Here is a 17,073-nt window from a genome sequence, read left to right as displayed (position 1 = left end):
CCTGAGATTGGCAGAACTGTCATAGTCCCTGTAATCAGTACGCATGCGTTTGTTGGTTCTTCCACGTCTAACATATCGCTCCCTTTCTACTTCAGGTTCATAGCTATCAAAACGATCAAAATTCTGGTAAAAATTATCCTCAACTCGTCCATTTCTGTCAAATTTGCTTCTGCGTGTACTAATGTCATATTCATCTGAACTGTAGATTTCACTATTACCTACGTCATCTCCATTCATATCATTTCTGAATCGTTCAATCAACTTAACCAAAGGGCTGTGAGTTTCCTCTTCATAATGTTGAATGAGGCTACTATCTTCGTCACTAATCTCATTACTTCTAGAGTTGGAGTAGTAGTATGTGTTAGTAGAAACCCTCTTACGATTTTTATTCTGGGGGTAGGTATATATTTTACTTAAGTCCTCATCATATTCTTCACTCTTATCAACTGAATTACCAAAGTTCTTACCATATTCTTCACTCTTATCGACTGCATTACTAAAGTCTGCATCATATTCTTCACTCTTATCAACTACATTACTAAAGTCTGTATCATATTCTTCACTCTTATCGACTGCATTACTAAAGTCTGTATCATATTCTTCACTCTTATCGACTGCATTACTAAAGTCTGCATCATATTCTTCACTCTTATCAGCTGAATTACCCAAGTTTTCATCATATTCTTCACTCTTATCAACTGCATTACTAAAGTCTGCATCATATTCTTCACTCTTATCTACTGCATTACTAAAGTCTGCATCATATTCTTCACTCTTATCAACTGCATTTCTAAAGTCTGCATCATATTCTTCACTCTTATCAACTGCATTACTAAAGTCTGCATCATATTCGTCACTCTTATCGACTGCATTACTAAAGTCTGTATCATATTCTTCACTCTTATCGACTGCATTACTAAAGTCTGCATCATATTCTTCACTCTTATCAACTGAATTGCCCAAGTTTTCATAATATTCTTTGCTCTTATCAACTGCATTACTAAAGTCTGCATCATATTCTTCACTCTTATCTACTGCATTACTAAAGTCTGCATCATATTCTTCACTCTTATCGACTGCATTACTAAAGTCTGCATCATATTCTTCACTCTTATCAACTGCATTACTAAAGTCTGCATCATATTCTTCACTCTTGTCAACTGCATTACTAAAGTCTGCATCATATTCTTCACTCTTATCAACTGCATTACTAAAGTCTGCATCATATTCTTCACTCTTATCAACTGCATTACTAAAGTCTGCATCATATTCTTCACTCTTGTCAACTGCATTACTAAAGTCTGCATCATATTCTTCACTCTTATCAACTGCATTACTAAAGTCTGCATCATATTCTTCACTCTTATCAACTGCATTACTAAAGTCTGCATCATATTCTTCACTCTTATCAACTGCATTACTAAAGTCTGCATCATATTCTTCACTCTTGTCAACTGCATTACTAAAGTCTGCATCATATTCTTCACTCTTATCAACTGCATTACTAAAGTCTGCATCATATTCTTCACTTTTATCAACTGCACTACCAAAGTCTGCATAATATTCTCCACTCTTATCGACTGCACTACTAAAGTTCTCATCATATTCTTCACTCTTATCATCTGCTTTACCAAATTTTTCATTATTTTCTTTAAGTTTACGAAATAAAGTACCAAAGTCATCATCATATTCGGAATCATCTTGATCATCATAATTATAGCTAATGAGATCTCTATCATCTTTGTGGATGTAGGATTTATCTAGACTGTGTACATTATAATCCTCATAACTCCTGTCAATATTATCACCACTTGACCCTTGAAACACAAGGTGTTCTTTATTTTTATTTTCGTTTACGTCATAGCGTTCTTTTGTGTCATCAATTTCTTCACTATCAATTCTTTCGTAGCTATCATACAGATTATCGTCATCATCTACATTATCAGTCTTTTGGGTTTCAAGTAGGTGGTCAGGTTCATCTCTATATCCAAATCTTCTGGTGTATAGTTTGTCATTTATATCTTTAGTTTTAACATCTAATTTTGATTCTTCTATTAATGGCGGTGTGCCATGGCCTTTCTCTTTACCAATAATACTACTAAAACTTCTAGGTTTTAGTTCTTCGCTAGAACTTTCAATTGAATCATATTTTGATTCATCCACTGAAGAAGATGTTGTGGGGTTGTTCACTCTAACCATTCTGCTACTAAGACTCCTGGGTTTTAGTTCTTCACTTGAACTTTCAGTTGCATCATCTTCTTTCAATTCATCTACTGGAGAAGATGGTTTTACGCTGTTCACTCTACTCATGCTGTTACTAAGACTTCTTGGTTGTAGTTCTTCGCTTGAACTTTTCATTTCATCATCTGATTTCAAACCTTCTATTAAAGTAGAGGAGTTATGATTTGCTTCAGTATTTGTACTGCTGTTGTGACTTCTAGTCTGGGGTTCTTCACTTAGATTTTCAGTTGTATTGTCCGATTTCAACATTTCTATTAAAGTTGATGAATTATGATTTGTTTCACCATTTAAGTTGTTATTTGGAGTTTTTTCACCATTTATTATGTTGCTTGGAGTTGTTTCACTAACTATGATGCTACTTGAAGTTGTTTCAACATCTATGATGCTATTTGGAGTTTTTTCACCATCTATGATGCTACTTGAAATTGTTTCACCATTTATGGTGCTACTTGAAGTTGTTTCACTATCTATCATGCTATTTGAAGTTTTTTCACTATCCATGTTTTTTGGAGTTGTGTCACTAACCATGATGCTACTTGAGTTTGTTTCACCATCTACGATGCTACTTGAAGTTGTTTCGCCATCTATGATGCTCCTTGAAGTTGTTTCACTATCTATCATGCTATTTGAAGTTTTTTCACTATCCATGTTTTTTGGAGTTGTTTCACTAACCATGATGCTACTTGAGTTTGTTTCACCATCTATGATGCTACTTGAAGTTGTTTCGCCATCTATGATGCTCCTTGAAGTTGTTTCACCATCTATGATGCTTCTTGAAGTTGTTTCGCCATCTATGATGCTACTTGAAATTGTTTCACCATCTATGATGCTACTTGAAGTTGTTTCACCATCTATGATGCTTCTTGAAGTTGTTTCACGATCTATAATGTTACTTGAAGTTGTTTCGCCATCTATGATGCTCCTTGAAGTTGTTTCACCATCTATGATGCTACTTGAAGTTGTTTCACCATCTATGATGCTTCTTGAAGTTGTTTCACCATCTATAATGTTACTTGAAGTTGTTTCACCATCTATGATGCTACTTGAAGTTGTTTCACCATCTATGATGCTACTTGAAGTTGTTTCGCCATTTATGATGCTACTTGAAGTTGCTTCACCATCTATAATGTTACTTGGAATTGTTATTTTATCCTTGTTGTTGCTTGGAGTTGTTACTTCACCCATTATGCTTCTTGCAGTAATTGCTTCATCTATGCTGCTCATCATCTTCTCATTCATAGATCTTATTTCGACATTTGTTCCATTTTCTTTTACATTGTTTGATTTTTCTGTGGTGATTTTTTTAACCTCTCCAACTATTGTGCTTTCATTAGTAGCCGTGTTGTCTATCTTACCATTCAAAGTCGTCTTTTGGACCATCCCTGTTCCTGTAGTTTTATTCAAATCCATCTCCACCTCTTCTTCAGCAAACACATCATCAGCTTCGGAGGAGAATACAGGCAAAATAGTAACTGATGAATTGCTTGCTGATGAGAAATAAATGTTTAAGAAAGCAAAACCTACAATAATCACTTGAAACCGCTTCATACTTTCAGTGCTAAGACTCAAACTAAGAAGTGTTCCCCAATAATTAATAATTTACGAACCGTGTCTTATCTAATCGAAAAGTTTATTGTTTTAGATAACAATAATTGTGTGTTGGTTTATGGTTTATTATAATGAGTTGTCTTGGCTGTTTATGTGTTTGGCACGGTTAATTTTGTTTAAAATACATTAATTACTTTAAATAATAGTAGTGATTTTTGTTATTGATTTTAATATCTAAAGTAAATTGGTAGGACTACGATTTTTTTCTGAAACAAATTTATATAATTAGTGCTAGCTGCTGTGTTGTTGGTTAAATGATCAAAACTCAAATAATCAAAAACCTTCCCTACAGAATTTTATTCATCTTGTATATTAATTTTGTTTGAAATTGGGATAACTTAGATTAGAAAATACGCTTCCTCGTTACATGTAATAGTCTATTTAATTTGGCTTATGACACATATATGGAAAAAATGCACTTACAGTCGGGACCACATAAGTTTGCAGTTGAGGGAGGAGCCTATTTACCATATGGTTTTGAATGAACCAATGAGAACGGTGCGATGTTGCGAAATGTAATAATACCAGCTGATTTGAAAATATTGCTTTGTATATTTTAATTAGTGTTGTCAATGGGTGATGTGGCAAGATGTGGCAACGTCGCACTAGCCTTGTCTTGTGATTCGCTGCCACCAACTGCAAACTTACGTGGTCCCGACTTTAGATATATATATTACTTCAAGTCTTTATATAACTTGTTTGCAAGAAACCATACCTATGAAGTTAAATTATTCAGACTCCCTTCTCTATAAAATATTACCTGCAAGAATTCAGACTCGCTTGGGCTTGTCTTTGTGCTCTCTGAAATATATCTCAACAGTTTAAAAAATAAAAACATCCTCTCTGCCATCAAAAAATTTTCAAACTAAATTTTATTTGATACGTTGATTACACACTTTCGCTTTTTAAACCACGGATCATACCAACCATTAAACTTCTAATCATCCACAATAACATGAGATGGACGCTTACAATAGCCCTGTTGATGGACTTTTTGAAATAGCCTACTTATGTCTCAGGCTAACTACAACGATGAATATAAAATATTAAAATGCATAGCCGTTAACAATGGCTACAAAAGCAATATCATTGACAATATCATCCATAAACAAAAGGACAGTAAGCAACTGCAAACACTGAGCAAAACTTGTTTCCATGGAATATGGCTGTTACTTGCATTATACCTAAAACAGCTAAAGAAACATAACATTGGCCTGAAAAACCTCAGGTAAATTAGAAAGGCACTTAAATCAATGTACATAAAAAATTAACAGATTCCAATAGCCTAGAGGACGCAGGAGTGTACAAACTATCCAGCAGCATATCTCCAAAAATGTATAACGGACTAACAGCTCATTCAAGTAAAGGTTCAATATTTAATGAACACCTCCTCAAGTTGAACACAATATTCTAAGTTCACTGTAGGCTACACATGATTAAACAAAAAATGCAGTAATGGCTCCTTAATTATCATCCTAGAAAGCTATGAAATGTACAAAGTAACAAATAAATTTCCTTTCAACATTTCTAATGAAAAATTTCAAAATTAAATGTTAGCCTTAATATAGTATTTGATAGGATTGAGGACGTTGATAATAACTCAATAAAGAAAATAAGCACAACATCGTAAACGGAAACTGAAACAGTAATAAATAAAAGGTTAAAATACCTGATTGTCGCCTTGTGGTCCAAATTGTTGTCCTAGTGGATTATGTACATTTCGGCGCGAGCGCCATCGTCGGATCCGTATAAGAACTAGGACAACAATTTGGACCACAAGGCGACAATCAGGTATTTTAACCTTTTATTTATTTGTCAATCAATTGGTCCGGAAACACCACAACAAAATATGATGAAACAGTAAGTTCAAATAATTTTTTAGAAAATAGAGGCTTGAAAATGAAGCTTTTGTATTGAAACTAGTCGCCAGAGACTAAATTGGATTAGTGATATAACATATATAAAACTATTTATATTGAAATGATTAGGTATCTGCAGGTCCCTCTGTAATAAAATCACTCTACCTATAAAAGTGTATGTCGCCTTGGTCCAAGTCGATGGTACAGCCAATGATGTCCCCGACCTGCCAAGCTTCTCCGTAATCTGACGTAACCAAGTTCCACTTGCGTAGTCTGTTGCCGTCGTAAGCAAACGAATGGATACTGTCACCTGCATAGAACAGCTGGTTAGGTTACGATAGTTCCAACAGATAAGTTGTAGATGTAAACTAATCTGTTCCCATTTTAGCTACGTACAACTCGCAGATAATGCACAAAGCGTCCCAAGAAGGATTTTGGACGTTTTAACTTATACTACTTAACTACTTATATAACTTACTTATTACTAGGCCATTTATGCACCAAAAGTTTTGAAACTTTACATAATTTATTCAGTATGTTTTCAAAATACTTTGTGAACATTTCAGATTCCTAACATTAGTAGAAACAAAATGGTGGCAAATTACAAATTTTACAGATTTAGTTCTTATACAATTAAAGTTATTACCTGGTTTGTAGCGTCAAGACTTACACAGTGCATTCATTGAATTTATTTCATTTTTATTTCATTGGGAATTAGTGCTACCTGCGGACGTTTAGAGCCAAACTTGCATAACCAACAAACGGAGCGCTAGTCCGTAGCCTAGCAAATCGGTCAGCAAAATAATCTTCAAAATAATTCTATGGAAAGTAGTACGTTATGTGTCTTCTTTAACGAGTTAAAATTAAAAATTGAACTATCATGTGGTCATATACATATGAAAAATTAAAGGAACGCAAGGGGACCCGTGTGCAAATTGCGCAGAATAACAGGGTGCAAAACTTGTTTCCAAAGGAATACATTACAACACTAATTTACCTTTTCAAGATTATGTTTGTTTAGGATAGTTATTGGGTGAATAAACTACAGTACAGTAGACTCCCTCTTATCCGGACACCTTTAAACCGGACATTGGTTAAACCGGACTTCCACTCGGCGGAAATGACATCTCTTTAACCGGACTCTCAAGAGAAAGATTTGAGACCAGTGATCACGTGTCTAAATACAATGATCTCCTAAATTTAAGTCAAATATGTATACAGTATCAGGGTGTCCACCAGGTCAACCAGAAAAAATTCATGAGTAATTCATGAGTAAAAAAAAAAACCCCAGGTAGTTCAGGTCGTACTTTTCATACAAAAATTTCCAAAGTGTTTTGTGCCAACTCCCACAATGCTGTTTTAGCGCTAACACAGCACGCTATTTTAGTTATCGAAAAGACCATTCTCAGTTAAGGAAAGAAAATTATGATTGCTGTATTATTGCCTGACACAAGTATTCAATTTTTATATATTAGCCTACTGATTAAATAATCCAAAAATTAAAAACTAATCCTTAAACCTGCAATTTATTAATAACTTCCTAAAAATAGTGATATGTTGATACCAAAATTTATCGAATCTCTATACAGACGCCTGAAAAATAGATTCTTAATACTGATAATTTTAATTTTACCAATTTTCTGAAGGATTACTACACCAACCCCTGGCTTTATGTACTTTTATGTAGTATGTAATTATTGTGAGTTATGGGTTGTTTTCCAAGTGGCCTAATTGTAATCATCTAGTAGAGACACCATCATCATTTTCTGCGATAACTGAAAAATAACTGAATATCTCACTCAGTAACAGAAACATCACCACTACCCTCCGTTGTCGTTAAAAAATCCTAATATTGTTCAGCGGTAACGGAAACATTATAATCGTCTCCCGCGATCACAGTAAAGTTATCATCATCTTCCTCGATCGTAGCTTAATTCAAATAATTTCCCGCGGTCATCATCGTCAAGCAATATTTTTGGACATCGTCGTTTCTCGCATTCACAGAAACGTTATCGTCGACTCCCGCGGTCACGGAAACGTCATCGTCGTCTCCCCGGTCACGAAAACGTCATCGTCGTCTCCCAAGTTCACGGGAATGTCATCGTCGTCTTTTAATTTAAACGGTCCGTTTTAACGAGTTTTTGTGGACGTCGGTTTAACCAGAAAACCCGTTATCCGAACTGGCCTCGGTCCCCAAGGAGTGCGGATAAGAGGGAGTCTACTGTACTAACTTACAATAAATTGGTTGATTTTTCAAACTACAGAATGAGTGGTTTACCTACCTCAGGTCACATTGTGGAAAAATGTTCATAAACTGTTTAATCTCTTTTTTTCAATCTGACAGTCAGTGGTTAAACATTCAACTGAAGGAACAGCTGTCAAATTACATTTCAAATTTAAAGTTATAAAGAAAGTTAGTTTGCATCATTGGATCTTTGAAAATTAACTCTAGAATTAAATTAATTGTGACGGGGCAAAGCCCTTAAGGAAATCATTTTTTTTTTGTTACCATCCGTACCTTTGCTTGATCATAAGCTTTAAAATTACACCTCAATTGTAAAACTTGGTTAAGTATGGCTGGAAAAGGGATGTTATAGGCAAACTCTTATTGTATTAAGTAGATGTACAATATTTCTCTGTCTTCATCGTTGTCCCTTATTTTATGATAACCCTTGGGTCACTTATCAAGCTCGGCACTCTCTGGTCTACATTATACCATGTTTACGGAAATGTACTGAATGATTCTGTGTAAAATCGTCAACTTACCGACTCCAGTGTCAGGTGAAAAGTCTGCCTCCGCCATTGCCCAGCCCAGCTGCATCACACCTTTACTCTCCAGATGCAGTTCATACTGCCACTTGCCTGGTCAACACACAATATCAGTAGTGTTGATGGACCAGGATTATTTAGATCTTAAAAACATACATCTCCGAGGATCATTTTTTTTTTAATCATCTATAACGTTTATAAGGGAACTTGATCAAATATATGGTCATTACCACTCAGTCTAGCAAAAATACCAACCAGAGTAGAAACAGACGTTTGCTTTGACTGAACTGAAGTTGCTTTGCGCCTGTGCGCAGAGGCGGTCAGCGCTCATGACTAAGGTGCCGACCTGTGCCGTGCTGTCAAACCTAACCTGTAAGAAGGCAAATAGTCAAAATATTAATGTCAATAAATCGGGTTATTTTAAACATCACTTCAACCCCGAAAGGATTTTTTTTTTTACTGCCAGTATGTTAAAAGTTGGACTGAGATGTAGGCAATGCTGTGAACAGTTTCACAGATCATTTTGAACCAGAAAACCACTCCATTTTATGTTTTAAAACTGGAAAGAGGTTTTCACCACAAATACTTAATTTACTATTTACTATGCACCATCGATGTAAGTTGGCCAGAAGCAGCTGTTAGTCCAATAGTAAACTACAGTTTTGAAAGTGCAAGTTACACTGCACTGTAAAGACCTACAAAAATAGCTGGGTTGCAGCAGTAGGTACTGCCTAGTTAACGTCATTGTGGTAAAATTAAAACGTCTTAACTAGAACCTCAATTACCCAAACTACAACAATCCGAATTGTACAAAAAAATCTTTTAACATGAAACTATAGTAATAAGAATTGTTGAAAAATCAGGCAAAAGCTGTAATTACGGCAAAATCCTTAACATCTACGAATGATGTAGTCTACGTATGGTAAAATTACCATACATCTTTTTGATCGCAAACGTGTTCTGCGATCACCAGTGTATTGCTCGGCTTAAATAAGCCTATTTTCTACAAAATTACCAAAAATTTCAGTACAAATCCAACGAGTTTGGTTTTTTAACACTCGAATTTGGTATGGTACCGATTGATTCGGGAGATTGAAGTTCTCACGTAGATAAAAATGCATTTTTTAATCACCTGAGGTAATCCTAGTCTTCCAGGACGATTGTCAACTTGGATTGTTCTCATTGGAGGTTCGATTCCGTCCAGGACCTTATGAACCCATACCCTTGTGTTCTCCAGACTGCAAACCCAAGAATATAAAACTAGCGTTTGCCTTACAAATAATATTGGCAGCTTACACAAAATGTTTTAAATGATATATTAAACCGTAGGCAATGACTCACATGTGTAGCCTATCATCAACACGTTTCTCAGCGTGATAACCTAAATGCTAACCCAAGTGCAAGTGTCATCGTGTACTTATAGCGGAAATCGACCCATTTGGTCAATGATGACATAGTAGTTCAGTTGGCTAAGGAGTTACACAAACAAGTGTAGCTTTGAGGTCTTTTTATGCTCTCTTCATTCTAAATCTTATACATGTGCAATTCATGTTGAACTTAATAAGTAGTAGTAGCTTAGTTGGAGTGGAGGGCCAACCTTAAATAAGTACGGTGTCCGGTTTGGGTGGAAGTTGAAAACATTAGGGAGTTGAAAAACGATTTCACACAACACCGATTTTGCTTCTTTTTACATTAGTAGGAGAGGACAAAGATTTTTCCTTTTTGGCTTTTATTTTGGTTCAAAATGGACTTATGGTGTTGCTTAACCTAAAATATTAATTTAATATGAAAACAAAAAGTATTTAAACAACAATGGGTTGATACTTTTTTTTACTTTTAGAAAATCAACTAAAAATATAAAAGCCAACCAAGAGTAGCAGAAAGAAATTAGTTATTTTCAGTTAGTAATGATTTTATATGATCATGTTACAAGACAGGTCATTAGTATCAAATTTATCTAAATGTACCGGCATTGATTTGAGAACAATAAAAACCATATTTTTGTTAGCCTAGACAACTGTCAATAACTCAGTATAATTTACCTTTTTTGGTAGCCTAAGGTGTCAATTATTTTAATATGTGACAAGCAATCTCAATGTGAGCTGTTTTAACCTGTACTACGCAGCTGAAGATGTGTCGTAATTGACACGAAACGCGTACTGCAGAACTCAACTGTTGGGGAACACATTCGGCTACCGAAAAAAGGTAAATTATACTGAATAAAAATTATATAGGTGGTAACTTACATAGATCGATCAGTTGTTTCATTTGAGAGCGGGTCGACCGCCAGAATTGTTTTTGGTGATTCAGTACCAAATACATGCAACGATATTACACCAATATCTGAAACATTTCATTAAAAACTCACTTTTTATACGTTATGAAGAAAAATACCTACATATAATAAGTTAATATGTAGGGCTTAAAGTAGCAAATTTGCTGCATATTATAGGAGATTTAGAAGTAATTTTTAATATAACTGTGTAATAATAAGAGTCAAGTCTAAAAGTGACATGCGCTGAGGTCAGACTGTCAACACTCACCACGATCGCGGGAAAGGATGACGTTGTTTGTGTGACTGCAGTTAGCGATGATGATGTCTTCAAGACCGAAGGAGATATTCAACATTTTACCTCAACCACGGGAAAAGATGACGTTTCCGTGACCGCGGGAAACAATGATAATGTTTTCAACTTATTACACATGTATTTTAAAGGGTCTTATTGATCCTGTTTTCTTAGCCTACAGATCCTTCTCCAATCTCAAACTCATTTAAACATATTTTAGAAAAGCAATGAAAAAGTCAAGACTGAGCTCTCTAGCCCTAATATTGAAAGAGAGGGGGATTGACTTAGGCAAGCTAGCAACAAACTTTTTGCAACAGAAGAAAGAAGAGCGTTATTTTAAATTTTAAATCCTGAAATAACTTATGCCGTTCTTCCAGAATATTACAGTGAGATATAACGAATAAAACAGATATGGTAAGGGGGGAGGCGTCATCTGTATGTACTGCAGGGGGGCACCAATGTAGCCTACAGACGCCACTAATTTATAAACTGCTGGTTACTCATTGACAAGTAGTATAATGTGTCTTGAAGTAATTAAATGAAAACTAAAGTGGTTAATTAAATAATTAATTTAAACATAGCAATGCAAAATTGCAAAACTGTTGAAATCTTAACTCTTGATGGCTGATATACCAGGGCTTCAATAGTTAAATGTAAAAAGACCCTAAGAGTAGGCCTAAATAACAATGGGTGTGTATTAAAACAAAGCTTAAGTATTCTACAATTAATTTACCTGATTGATCTTTGAAAGTAATCTTTAGGTTACTTGTAGAGCTTTCCTCGGTTGCAATTTCCTTTCTCTTCATTGTGAATGTCTTTTCCAGAGACTTTGTGATATATTTAAACTTGTGGTTGAGTTTGTCCTGTACGATTTTGTCGGCTACCGGTACCTAAAAAATGATCAATACTTAGATTTAAAGTTGAAAATCAGCAATCCTCTGTCATTGGATATACAGTAGAAACAAAAATAGCTAAGCTATCATAGCCTAATCCAAAACTTAACCTAGAGATTTTAAAAAACACAAATTCAAAAACTTAAAGAATTTCATTAACAAAAAAAACTGATCTCCAATGGCGTCCCCCAGGGATCTGTCCTTGGACCTCTCCTTTTCTTGGTCTACATCAATAACATAACAGATACTGTTCTGCAGGACAGCGTCTACCTCTTTGCGGATGATACGACGTTGTTCGTAAGGGGGACTGACAACGCGGCCCTGGAGGCAGGATCTAATCAAAGAGCAAATGATCTGGCTGACTTTTTTTCTTCAAACAACTCAAATTTAATTCACAAAAAACAGGATAAGTGTATCCAAACTGCAAATACCCCCGTCGCAGCAAACCTGCATACTAAGCGAATTTCCATTTACCGGGTTTGATTCCTACTAAAATATTCCCTATAAATTTTCAAATTTATTTCCTATTTAAATGACATTAATTTTAGTGAGTAGTTAGGTTTGCTGCTACGGGGAAGATATTGAGGTGGGGGTTTTTTTTTATATTGATAGCTGAATATGAAATAAACCAAATTGCCAAATTTGATTAAAATATATCAATAAACAAGCAAACCACAACAGTTTATTTATTCTCCATAAGAATAGGTAACATGGGAATTTTAAATTTACAATTTTTTTAATTTTCTCCGTAGTCATTGAACATTCAAAAACACTTCAAGTATACTAAATTATTTGTTTTTTTAAGCTCTTCAAAATGGTCTCGAGAGAAGTTTAGAAAGTTTTAAGTGTCGAAAATGGGAAAAATCAATTTTTACCCCATAAAACCCCCCATAAACCCCTGTTGCCATAGTCCGATTATGCTGGTTCGCGAACTCGTTCGAATAGACGTAGGTTTACACGTTTGTACCAAATTTCATCAAAATTGGATCATTTTTGCTCGAGTTATCGCGCTAACGGACACATATTTAAATATATATATATACTAGCTGACCCGGCGAACTTCGTATCGCCTAAGTTATAGGTTTCCCCTAAGACAGACCGATGGAAAGAAAGTACCGTTACGTTTAATTTTCAAGATGATCTCGTTCGCATCGCTCAATCACGTCCTGGTTGAAGTTCGTTCGCTACGCTCACTCACCTTTGGGTTGGAGCTCGTTCGCTGCGCTCACTTGCCTTCAGGTTAGCTCGTTCGCTACGCTAACTCGCCTCCAGGTTGAAGTTCGTTCGCTACGCTCACTCACCTTTGGGTTGGAGCTCGTTCGCTACGCTCACTCACCTTTAGGTTGGAGCTCGTTCGCTGCGCTCACTTGCCTTCAGGTTAGCTCGTTTGCTACGCTAACTCGCCTCCAGGTTGAAGTTCGTTCGCTACGCTCACTCACCTTTTGGTTGCAAATTAGCTGTTGTCATAAATGTAAAAGAAATAATAGTGCTGCACCCTGTTGGTAATCCTTGTAACTTTAATGCTATTGAACATCATAGAACAGAACAAACTTGTTTAATTGAAACAGCTGTTAAGATTCATTAATTCCATTTCTCATAAGGTTAACATGGGAAACTCTAGAGCCACTGGGGCGGAGCCCTTTTAAGAATTTCGAAACGGGAAATAGTTTACGTCCGATTCGCATACCTACCGAATTTACACACCAAATTTCATAACGATCGGTGAAGTCGTTCCGGAGGAGTTTGCAGACAAACACTGTGACACGAGAATTTTATATATTAGATATATACTAGCTGACCCGGCGAACTTCGTATCGCCTAAGTTATAGGTTTCCCCTAAGACAGACCGATGGAAAGAAAGTACCGTTACGTTTAATTTTCAAGATGATCTCGTTCGCATCGCTCAATCACGTCCTGGTTGAAGTTCGTTCGCTACGCTCACTCACCTTTGGGTTGGAGCTCGTTCGCTACGCTCACTCACCTTTAGGTTGGAGCTCGTTCGCTGCGCTCACTTGCCTTCAGGTTAGCTCGTTCGCTACGCTAACTCGCCTCCAGGTTGAAGTTCGTTCGCTACGCTCACTCACCTTTGGGTTGGAGCTCGTTCGCTACGCTCACTCACCTTTAGGTTGGTGCTCGTTCGCTGCGCTCACTTGCCTTCAGGTTAGCTCGTTCGCTACGCTAACTCGCCTCCAGGTTGAAGTTCGTTCGCTACGCTCACTCACCTTTTGGTTGCAAATTAGCTGTTGTCATAAATGTAAAAGAAATAATAGTGCTGCACCCTGTTGGTAATCCTTGTAACTTTAATGCTATTGAACATCATAGAACAGAACCAACTTGTTTAATTGAAACAGCTGTTAAGATTCATTAATTCCATTTCTCATAAGGTTAACATGGGAAACTCCAGAGCCACTGGGGCGGAGCCCTTTTAAGAATTTCGAAACGGGAAATAGTTTACGTCCGATTCGCATACCTACAGAATTTACACACCAAATTTCATAACGAACGGTGAAGTCGTTCCGGAGGAGTTTGCAGACAAACACTGTGACACGAGAATTTTATATATTAGATATATGAATTTGATGGTGTTTTTGGCCTATGGGGCCCTCAAAATGAAAAAGTAAATCGGTCCCGGGTCTAGGTCTTACCATGAGACCTACGGTAATAGCTTATTCCCTATATGGGAAATTCGCTAATATTCCCTATATGGGAAATTCGCTAAAAGACAAAATTTAAAAAATAATAGGACTCCGAACCTATTAATTGGAGAGGATCAAATCCAAATTTCAAAAACTGCCGACTTTTTGGGAGTGAGATTGGATGATAAATTGAGCTGGGATGCACAAATAAAAAAAAACTGGAGGGGTCATTGGCTCGAGGTGTCTTTGTACTTCGAAGAATAAGGACATTCGGAAACCTGGCTCTCTCTAAACTTGTGTATATTTTGGCCTAATAGAACAACACATTTTGTATTCAATCATACTATGGGAAGCTGTGAAGAAGAATTTTGAGCAGATCTTTGTTTGGCAGAACATGGCAGTAAGAGCAATCTTGGGCATGCCGCCTCGGACCAGCTGCAAAAATGTTTTTAAAGAACTTGGCTTTCTCACAGTCCCTTCACTTTTTATCTTTGAATCAGTTTTCTATATAAAATCACAGAACATTAAACCAACTTTTACAAATCACACTTACAACACCCGAACAAAGGGCAAACATGCAATCCAACATAAACTCAAAAATTTTTAACACAAACCAGATTACATGGGAATGAAATTGTACCAGGCCCTACCGAAAATATTACTTTAAATTCAGAGCTTAACAAAATTCAAATTAGAATTGAAAAAATATCTAGTGGAGTTAAGTTTTCATGACATAGACAGTTAACTTAACGGAGACAAAAACTAGTATTAAGATTGGTTATTAAGTATGTATGTATGTATGTAGCAGTAAGTTTATTTTTACAACCTAGGCTACAACAGAAAATATGCTATTTGGTTTTGCACTCAGGCAAGTTTTTCATCTGCAGATTTTAAGAAATCAGAAAACTAGCCTGTATTAGAAATCAGAGAGGGATGAATAAGGTTTGTTTAAGTAATCAAGTTTATGATAAATGAGTAGGGTTTATGATAAATGCCGTACTACATGTACAGTAGGCTACTTGCTAGTCTGGTAGGCCTAAAAGAAATGTTAACTTAATCTAGGGCCTAGTGACAAAATCAATTGCAGTGATGCACACTTAACTTATAATAAATTAGACAATGTATTTCTATGTGGAATCCTATAAACACATTAGATAAACATGAATATACCAACCTATGAAAGTAATGTCACAAACACCAACTTCAATAACTAATAATTAATTAAGTTAAATTCGATTCCAATTCATAACATTTTAATTTTTGCTTTTGTTTTGTTTACGAAATTCAATATTTTTCGTCTTGAGTGCTCGGATCGGACTCGTCAGTCGTCAGATGGTCGTCAGCCAGCTTCAGCCAAGTTTGAGTGACTTGAGTCCAAGCTAATTTAAGTACTATGAAGCTGTACTGTACAGCCTTAACCAGTTTGATATCGCTTCAATGTTCACCAAACACGGCCACCTTTTTAACTCCAGGCCACGGCCACGGCCGCCTTTAACTTCAGGCTGTGGCCTTTGAAGTGGCAACGTCATAAGTGGTGTTGTAACAGCTATTTTGTTTGGAAGCAGCTAATGGTATTTGTGTATTATTACGAAATATTGGTTACTGGACTTATGACAATATTGACTCCGCTTAAAATGTACAGATATAGATTTGTAATTCATATTGTTTTGGTTTTTAATTCTGTATGTTTTATTTTCAATATTTTAATACATTTATGTTCATAAATTTAAATTTAGATCAATAAAGTGCGAATTAATGAGCTCATGTCACCTGTCTGCCTTGTTATCTTATGCGACGTCTGTCACTAAACAACACCACTTGTGAATTTGCCAATTCTACCATGCCGCGGCCTGTAGGTAAAGGTGGCCGTGCCATGGCCTTCGAAGGCCCGCAAGTATCAATTAATTATCAATCATTGAGATGGGGACGCCACCTAAGTGCGTATTTGAACCCAAATATGAGTGAAGGATTAGTGTAGAATGGTGTGTGATGACCTGTGTAGCTTTGTTACTGACTAAGATCAGCGGTTTCATAAGCCAGGATCATTTATTTAAAGCCCAATGGTCAGAAACAGCTAGGTCCAGTTTCGAACCATCAAAAAGCTACTGACTTTTCTCAGGATCGAACCGGCGACCTTTTGATTACTAGGCGAGCCGAGCACTATAACCACTAAGCTACCCAACGTCGCAAGTAGTTTGTTGTAACAGCTGTTTATTTGAAGACATAAATTGTTTGTGTATTTTTGGGAATACGGTATAAGGCTAATGTAGGGGATATATAATGGTTACTCCACTCTAAAGGTACAGAAATAGATTTTCTGATATTGATTTTTGAAATAGATTTTTTATGTTGTTTTGGTATTTTTACTCTATATGTTTTATTTTCAATCTTTTGATAAGTTTATGTTTATAAATAAATAATACGTGAATTAATGAGCTTGTATTATATTGATATAATTCTAAAGCTTCATGATAGTCGAGGGCGTTTTTATCTCTACACC

At 36.0% G+C, this 17,073-nt stretch overlaps 1 protein-coding gene across 1 annotated transcript in view; it reads right to left on the bottom strand.

Moving 5' to 3' along the window:
• Positions 1 to 15,859, bottom strand: part of LOC128996564 (E3 ubiquitin-protein ligase RNF123-like) — a 30,663-nt gene extending 14,804 nt beyond the window's left edge. Inside the window, exons 1-7 of the mRNA XM_054421959.1 lie at positions 15,748 to 15,859; positions 11,778 to 11,934; positions 10,724 to 10,820; positions 9,610 to 9,715; positions 8,733 to 8,847; positions 8,475 to 8,570; positions 5,874 to 6,018 (exon numbers count right to left, since the gene is read on the bottom strand). Coding sequence (XP_054277934.1) covers positions 5,874 to 6,018; positions 8,475 to 8,570; positions 8,733 to 8,847; positions 9,610 to 9,715; positions 10,724 to 10,820; positions 11,778 to 11,850 — 632 coding nt within the window. The 5' untranslated portion in view covers positions 11,851 to 11,934; positions 15,748 to 15,859. The remainder of the gene's footprint in view (positions 1 to 5,873; positions 6,019 to 8,474; positions 8,571 to 8,732; positions 8,848 to 9,609; positions 9,716 to 10,723; positions 10,821 to 11,777; positions 11,935 to 15,747) is intronic.
• Between the last annotated feature and the right edge of the window lie 1,214 nt (positions 15,860 to 17,073).

This window comes from Macrosteles quadrilineatus, unplaced genomic scaffold, assembly GCF_028750875.1.
Source record: "Macrosteles quadrilineatus isolate MER2022 unplaced genomic scaffold, UCM_ALF_1.0 Scaffold_6__1_contigs__length_79288215, whole genome shotgun sequence".
Lineage (NCBI taxonomy): Eukaryota > Metazoa > Arthropoda > Insecta > Hemiptera > Cicadellidae > Macrosteles > Macrosteles quadrilineatus.
This window is presented reverse-complemented; position numbering and strand designations above follow the sequence as displayed.